The sequence below is a fragment of the Nicotiana tabacum genome, chromosome 10 (genome assembly GCF_000715075.1).
Source record: "Nicotiana tabacum cultivar K326 chromosome 10, ASM71507v2, whole genome shotgun sequence".
Lineage (NCBI taxonomy): Eukaryota > Viridiplantae > Streptophyta > Magnoliopsida > Solanales > Solanaceae > Nicotiana > Nicotiana tabacum.
In genome coordinates this window covers 163,596,152-163,604,809 of record NC_134089.1, presented here as the reverse complement: position 1 = coordinate 163,604,809, position 8,658 = coordinate 163,596,152, and the positions used below count along the sequence as shown (strand labels likewise).

General features: G+C 35.3%; 1 protein-coding gene across 1 annotated transcript; it reads left to right on the top strand.

The window, feature by feature from the left end:
- Positions 1-3,358: 3,358 nt before the first annotated feature.
- Positions 3,359-8,278, top strand: LOC107767812 (prefoldin subunit 1-like). The gene is made up of 6 exons (XM_075223494.1): positions 3,359-3,536; positions 3,627-3,680; positions 3,921-4,026; positions 6,277-6,283; positions 6,431-6,515; positions 7,782-8,278. The coding sequence occupies exons 1-6, from the start codon at positions 3,513-3,515 to the stop codon at positions 7,893-7,895; spliced, it is 390 nt and encodes a 129-aa protein (XP_075079595.1). The 5' UTR covers positions 3,359-3,512; the 3' UTR covers positions 7,896-8,278.
- Positions 8,279-8,658: the final 380 nt, after the last annotated feature.

Here is an 8,658-nt window from a genome sequence, read left to right as displayed (position 1 = left end):
TTGTACCAAGTATTTGCTTGCATCATCCAAATGACTTCACTTGGGTAATATTAACATGGATCAAAAGAAAAACACAGACTTGCACATTCAAGAGTTAATCAAGTTTCCTCTAAAGTGTTTTGCCATCTTGCAAGTGACTTTCAGGGCTTCAAGAACAGAGAACAACATAACAAAAGACTAGTTGAGTTATTATATGTCCTTAGTTGTGTTGCACCTTTATTAAAATGATTTACTTGTAATTCCTACTTAGCTTTTCAAGAAGCATTGTGTAGAAAACCTTTTGTAAAATTGTAAACCGTGTGTTTGTGTCTTGGCTAGAGTTACTCAAATTGTAAGCTTTGTAATAGAGTTATTACAAGTGAGCGAGGGATTAAGAGTTTAATTCCTAGGCTATAATTAGAGGTGGCAAAATGGTTAAAAGAAAATAGTTATCCACCCATATTATCCATCAAAAAATGAGTTGGATAATGAACCATTTAAAAACGGGTCGAATATGGATAAAGAACCATATTATCCACTTAGAAAATGGTTAACCAAATGGATAACCAATGGATAACCAATGGATAACTAATTTGTAAAGCCTTAAATTGGAGTTCCTCAAGTTTGGAAGACTAGGAATTCTCTCATAAGTGATCATATTTAATAAGCTAATGGATAATATGGATATCCATATTATCTGCCGGATAAACCCGTTTTTATCAGTCTCAAATAAGGGTCGGGTCGGATAATTTATCCATTTTTTAAATTACCCGTTTTAACTCGCTCATATCTGACCCGACTCGCCCGTTTGCCACCCCTAATTACAACAGGTTGTAATATGAAGTTTACTCAGCAGTGGAGTTGAAATCATATTAGTGTAGGTCATGGTTTTTAATCTCGTAAGCTGGGAGTTTTCCACGTAAAACTCCACTGTGTTATTTACTTACTGTTGTGTGTGTGTTTTGTGGGAACTAATAAAGAACCAAATTCTCGATATAATTTGGTGGACCCTTAGTTTCTATCACCTTTATAAAATGAAAAATTCACGTACTAATAAAATGAATTCTAGTATCGCTTTTAAAATTTTGAGTTTCTAATATGACTTTGTAGAGGAATCTAGTTTAAATTTGATTTAGATCAAGCTCAAGTATGCAATGCAACATTTGGATATGAATTGGATTTATTTGGTTCTTCTTCAACAGATTTATTGATCTAAATTATTTTTTGATACCTATTAATTATCTATTACACGGTAATATATTATACCAACATATAATACTTCCTTATAAATTTGCCACATTTATCATTTTATTAAAGGTATTTAAATTCCATTTGCGAATGGTCACCATCACCCATATGTTAAAAATCTATTTTTAAGTAGCAAATTATTGCTTCATTCAAACGGATTACACTCTTTTTGAAGAATTAATCTGAATAGTCGCATACCCAATTGCTTAAACTAAAAATAGCCGATGAATCATAATATATGTATAATTTGAGTATAATATATATTTAATTAGTGTATAATTATTGTATGATCTATTTATATCGGTTAAGAAAAATAAAGAATGAATCCAATCAGATATTTGTGTAAATATCCCTTATTTTTTTTGTTAATTGTGTTACATTACTTGATAAGATAATCACAAATATTTCTCACAAACAGAGGCCCAAATAGTAATTGCTTGTTGCTACTGTTTTTTATTTTCTTCAGCCAGGAATCTATTGGAAACAACCAATCTACCTTCAACATTGCGTCCACACTACCCAGGGCAAGTGCACATATAGCTATTTTCATGGATGTTATTTAGAGATTAGCGAGTATTTACTTTGTCCTGAAATTTTAAACTAAAAATCTTAACATCAGGTCAATTCAGGATATTTTTTTCCTGAAAAATTAAACTCAAAAATTGAAATTCAGGACGCACTAACTAATTCCTAAATAACATGCCTTTAGAATGACTGCTGATGTCATTTCTGCACACTACCCTTCTGTTAGACCCTTGACAAAGCTGATCGGCAAGGATTTGGCATGATGGCCTTGCCATTGGCCTAGTTGCGGGAGGGAAATCAGCATGCGGGACAATGCAGGCATTGTCAATGGCAACAAACTGTTGCAAGAGCAAGTGTGATGGACTACACTACTATTTGAGGGCTAAGGTGTGGCGGACTATACTAAAGCAGGAGTTGGCTGCGTGCAAGCAAAGGCCAAGGCCTTAACGGAACTAGGCGGGCTGGACGAAAGCTTGACAAGGCAAAGGGGGAAAGACCTAGGCGCTAAGACGAGGCAACTGAGTGCCAAGGCAGTGGCATTTGCAACTTAGTGTTGTCTTAGCTTAGGTGAGCGGGCTGACACCTAAGGAATTTGTGAAACGACTCAGCAAGGGAATGACATCATTGCTTGGTGACTTGATGCTAAAATCAGCTTGGCATTGGCAAATGGCAGGCTTGATCAAGTAGGGGCGACTTGACATGAACAAGTTACTGTGGTAGCGGGCGTGCATGCGGCTAAGTCATGTGCGACAAGATGTGACTATGGCATTGGGGAGGAGCAGTGTCAAAGGGCAAGGCTGGACGCAATGTCAGCCTTGGGCGTGCAATAGCTGGACAGAAACGCACACATGCAGCGCATATAGAGTGGTTATCAAGTGTGTTGTGCACATGCTGTGCAGTTGGGCGGTTACAACTACCTTGTCCAAAGAGTTGCTGATAATGAGGCTAAGTCTATGCACGTTTTTAGGCGTGTTTTAGCATGACATGCACATTTTTGATCATGGGTGATCATGGCCTATCAGTTGGGGGTGTCAACTAAAATAGAAAAACTGTTTTAGGTTGACTACACTATATATGTGTGTGTTATCAGCCCAAAAAACGAGCTAAGTACCTAGGGAGGGAAATAAGCAAAGATGTAGGCATAAGGTTGTCTATGTCAAGGCTTGACCATGGCAAATTATGTGCCATTGCCTTGCCAAGAGTGAGCAGCATAAAATGCCTTAGGCAGGGGCTTTATAGGGCAGTTTGTGCTAGAGTCGGTAATTTTGTGAGTTAGTGTCTGCCAAGGGTGACAACACCTTGCCAAACTCGATAATTTCCTTTGTAACTCATATATTATAAAAGGTTGTGAAAGAGTTCCCCTAAAATATACTTGTGCCTTTACTTATTTATGTTGCCTTGAAAATATTATAAGTGTTAAACCTCGAAAGCGAAAGGAAATTGGAGTAAGGGTGAGCCAAGTTGAGACTTGACTGCCGCCTAGCAGGCTATATTTTCGGCGGACAAAAAATGCCCCTATGACACCTTCCCAGATTAGAATGAGTTTGTTGCAGAGAGGCCCAAATAAAAGTCGCCGCAATTTCCACAAATCCAGGCCCAAACAAGAATTGGGCCGGAATTATTAACTCAAAGTAACAGCAGCAACATACTTCTCACTGTCCGTCTCTCTCTTGTTGGCAACTCTCACTCAGCTTCAGAAAGTAGAATCATATACTAGGGCTTCAGCTTCTGTATCAGCACTCGGAATTGAAGTTGAAAAAATGGCCGACGAAGCAAATAGAGCGGTAAAATATCATTAGCTTTTCCCTTCCAAAATTTTTTCGGATTTTTACTTGTTATAGTTCGGATTAATTGCCATTTGTTTCCTTCAACAGGCTTTTATTGAAATTCAAGGTCGCATGATTGAGACTACCGGGAAATTGAAGCAGGTAAGGAAAACTTATTAGTAATTTTTATTTGTGAGATCGATTTAAATTAAAAAGAAACCATTTTTATTGTGGTTAGAGGAGAAATTGAACAATTTCTGATTTTCTGATCCTTTAGATTTTCAATCCTAAATAAAATGAAATGGGAAAAGAAGTGCTTAAGATTGGGCATAATTGAACTAGTTGATTGAGATATTTATATATTGTGATCTAAGGTGAATAAGAATTGTTTTGGCGTTGTAGGTTCAAACGCAGATGCGAACTAAAGAAACAGAAAAGAAGCGTGCCTTTTTGACATTGGAGGAACTGAAGCAGCTCTCTGATGATACTAATACATACAAAGCCATAGGTATGCTTGAAGAAAAAGTTGGTTTAAATTGGTTTTATAGTCATAGCTACTTTTGATGACTTCATGGGAGAGTTTGAAAATTTTGTTCTTTCTGTTCTATCACTTTGTACACAAGGGATTCACAATCATTGGTGTATCTTATTTTCTTTTGTAGCTTCTCATTTCTTGGGAGATCAAGCACATTAATGTAATCAGTAGCAAACTATTAGTTTCCATTTAAATAAAGGAATCAATGGTAAATTAGTACTTAGAAGAAATGGTTTCTCTTAGAAATCACATCACAATGTTCTTGTGGTTAATGGAGATTAGAAAACAAAAGAAGTTTTATAGAACAGTTGTAAAATGTTTTATAAAGTGGATATAGGTCCTTTAAGACCCAACATTTCGCAAAATCTGTGTTGTCGGTAGCACTCATAGAGGTCAAGATGAGAGGTAATTAAAGATGGTTTGGCCAATGTCTTAAATACCTCCAAATGCATTGGTCCGTTGATGTGACTATGATGATTTAATGTGCTTACAAGGGACGTGGCATAAAAATTAAATGGAGGGAAGTTGCTTCAAAAGACATACAATTTTGTAAAATCAATGCAGATTTTGCTAAGAACTAAACACAATGGAAGTAAAAGATCCATAAATAGGATACCAACTAGTAGGGATTAAGATTTGTTTGTTAAATTATATTAGGTTCAATATTTGGCACGAGTCTTTCCGGTCAGGTTAGATATTGTATATCAGGCGTAGGGAAAAGTGTGAGATTTTAAAAACCTCTAGTTTTAGGGTGTGTTTGGTATGAAGGAAAACATTTTTCCAATTTTCCCATGTTTGGTTGGCTTAAATGTTTTGGAAAACATTTTCCTTATGAACTCATTTTCCTCCAATTGGAGGAAAATATTTTCCCTATCAAAAGAAGGAAAAATATTTTCCAAAACTCTATTCCCCATCCCTACCTAACCCCTCCCACCCCACCCCTCACTCCCCTCCCCACCCAAACCCCAACCCCCACCATAACATCCATCCTAAATAAAAATATTATCAAGAGTACTTTATTTTCATGTTGTAGATAACTTTCTTTTTCATTTCAACAAAATGAATTTTTTCTTTTCATGATCTAAAAAAAATATTTTTTTCATTTCAACAAAAAAGTACTTTCTTTTCATGATGTAGAAGTATTTTCTTTCATTTCAACAAAATAATGTAGAAAAAAGTATTTCATTTCAACAAAAAAGTACATTCTTTTCATGATGTAGAAAAATATTTTCTTTTATTTTAACAAAATTAATGTAGCAAAAAGTATTTTCTTTCCCTTCAACTAAATGAGTATTTTCTTTTCATGATGTAGAAAAAGTATTTTCTTTCATTTTAACAAAATGAGTACTTTCTTTTCATGTTTTGTAGAAAGAGTATTTTTTTTTTAACCAAAAAAGAGTGTTTTCTTTTTAGTTATGGAGCACAAATTTCAACGTTGTTTTTGGGTGAAAAAAAGTAAAGCAACACATTAGTTCCTTTGGGTTTTTGTAAAATTTTAAAATAAAAATTAAATTCTTGAAGAAAATAAAATCATGAAAACGTTGGGTATTTGTGTGTGTGTGTGTGTGTGGGGGGGGGGGGGGGGATAAAACTACTCACAGGAAACATGGGGATTTTGGGGAAGGGAGGGGAGGAGAGTAGCATAAAAATTATCTTTCTAACAAAAATTTTATACTCTCTAACCAAACACTAGAAATATTTTTCGGAAAAGTTTTTCACTCACCAACCAAACAAGGAAAAATAGGTGATAAAACTACTCACAGGAAACATGGGGATTTTGGGGAAGGGAGGGGAGGAGAGTAGCATAAAAATTATCTTTCTAACAAAAATTTTATACTCTCTAACCAAACACTAGAAAATATTTTCCGAAAAAGTTTTTCACTCACCAACCAAACAAGGAAAAATAAGTGATAAAACTACTCATTTTCCCGGAAAACATTTTCCTTCATACCAAACACACCCTTAAAGAATTCACATTTGCCTGAAAAGACAGAGTTTAGATGAATACCTGAAAGAACAATTATTTAGTGTTGGAATTATGTGGCCTCGGATACAGTGGAGTAAATATATAAGTTTTCATGTAGTTGACCCAAACCATTCCGGAATTGAGAAAAAGCCGATTGATTGATTGAATGATTTGTTAATTTTTAGATTTCACTTAAATAATTTTGACCAGAGTTCTAACTTTGTCGTGTTCCATTGTCTTTTGTCTTTTTGTTGCAGGAAGAACGTAAGTTTTGAACTGAAGTCTATCATGTCCTGCTGTTATCTGAAAAAGGACAAGGGGATGTGGATCATATACATTATTATTCTGGATTTCTCAAATTTCTGTGCTGCTTTTATATTTATCTCACTTTGAACAATCTTTTATTTTCAGGTTTATCTTAGAGCCAAAGACTGTGTTAATGGATGAGCAAGAGCAAAAACTCAAGGATAGTGAAACCGCAATTGCATCTTTGCAGGTGAATTCTCAAATTCCTTTCTCATTTTAGAATATTGTTTCTCATTGTCATACCAGGCCTGACTTCTTCATAGTTATAGTTTGCATTTGTGTCACAGAATTATTATGGTAATTAAATAGAGATGTCTCAAGCTGATAAAGTAATTTAGTTTCAAGTCTCAATTTTGATCTTAGGCCTAAGATTAATGCTTTGTTCTGAAATTATTAGTTAAATAAGTTTTGAAGTTTTGCTGTGAACTCATCAAATAAAAAAGTGTTCCTATGGTGTTTGGAGTTCAGTCATTCACTTACTTTACCAAAGAGGACTCTGCTCTGAAAGCATCCACCGATTATAAGTCTGAGCTAAATCATTTGGGGAAAAATGGAAACAGAAAAGATCCACTCTACTCTATAGCTTAAACCTCATTACTGGACAGCAATTTCTTCCTTTAGCTCTGCAGATAGGAACTTCCTGTTTTTTCTGTAGCTTGCCATTTTCCTTACTTTTCATTTACCTACTATTCGCTGATTTCAGTCTCAATGTTTAGCATATTGACCCTTGGTAGAAATAAATGCTGCCGTGCTGTTGAACGAACTTTAGTTGCTACCTTACTTTTATTTGTTACATCAAAACCACAACGACAGCTACCCAAATTCCAAGCTAGTTTGAGTTTGCTATTATGAATCCTCAACATTCATTCTGCTCTATTTAGTGTACAAAATAAAAGGCCTGTTTAGTGTATAAAAGAAAAGCAAGAAGAAATTAAAGGAGCACAAGGAAAACATTTTTAAGTATTTGGTTACCTTAAAAAGGGATAAGATAACTTCCATCTCTGGTGGACAAACGTCATTTTTCTTTAATAATATCTCAAATTCCACTCCATATCATTTGCCTCGATCAACACTTAGATTGTGTCAATCTTTAATAGTAAAAAATATCATTATAACATTATTCTTGTGTCTTATCCTACGCATTTTATGATTGCCACATGTTAACAACTTTTATATTCAACCAAACACTAAAAAGTGATTCCCTAAAACGGAACATTTTCACAAAAATTTCTCCATGGAAGCCTTTTCTTTCGTACCAAATGCAGTCCTGCATATTTTATGATCTTTTAACTTAAGAAGGTAAGAGCTCTCTATTTTCTGATATCTTTTTTTTTTTTTTCTAGTAATTACTGCTATGAATAATTATAGTTTTCCTTTTGCTGTTTGTATGAAACTTATATTAACTGAATATGTCGGTGAAGGGTCAGTATGTTAACAGATATTGCTTGTTGGACAGACTTCTAAAGAGTATCTGGAAAAGCATCTGGCGGAGGTGGAGAATAACCTTAGGGAGCTCTTACAACAAGATCCTGGTCTTGCTCGTCAGATTATGACTATGTCTGTAGCATAGATTTTGTGCTTCTGAGGTTCCTTTCTTACTCTTTCCTTGAAAAAAAAGGAGTTTCTCAAAACTCTATTGGGACTTGCAATTCTAGGTAATGAAAAAACGTTGCGTACTGGCTGTATGAGGAACTTATCCACCGATTTCGGCCGCTTCAACTGTTGCTGCTGGGGTAGTCGTAAAGCTTACTACTTCTATTGGACCTGGAGTTAGTGGAGTGACTGCTTTAGGTCAAGTTGTAATTCATGAGATATGTTGTGTATTAGCTAGCTTTACAATTTTGTACACCTGAAATAAGTAAGCTAGATTGAGAAAGAAATGTCAAACATTGATTGTAAGGAGAAAAAAGGCCTTGGATTTGCAGAAAAATTTAGGGCACTGGTTTTGAATTATATTCTGAATACTGACTCAGACCTACTGCAGTACAAAATATTGGTGTCCTTGTTGCTATGTCCCTATTTTTTAGGGTAACCGACTAACCGTGGTGTTCGGGGGCGGCACATCTCTGCGCATCTCGAATAATTTCATCGGGTGCCTGGTACCTCCCAAGGCTTGGTTATGTTTAAAAAGAAAAAGCAATACTATCAGAGCCGAGTTTTTTTTGCTTTGTGATTTTGTTCATATTGACATAAAAGTGATAGCTTACGCCTCAAAATAGCAATATTGCATATGCGGTATGCCGGTATATAAGAGGACCAAATAAGAGGCTAAAAGCCTCAGGCTTTGAAAGAGGCAAGCAACAAGCAAACGCCAAATTTTCCTTTACTTTGCT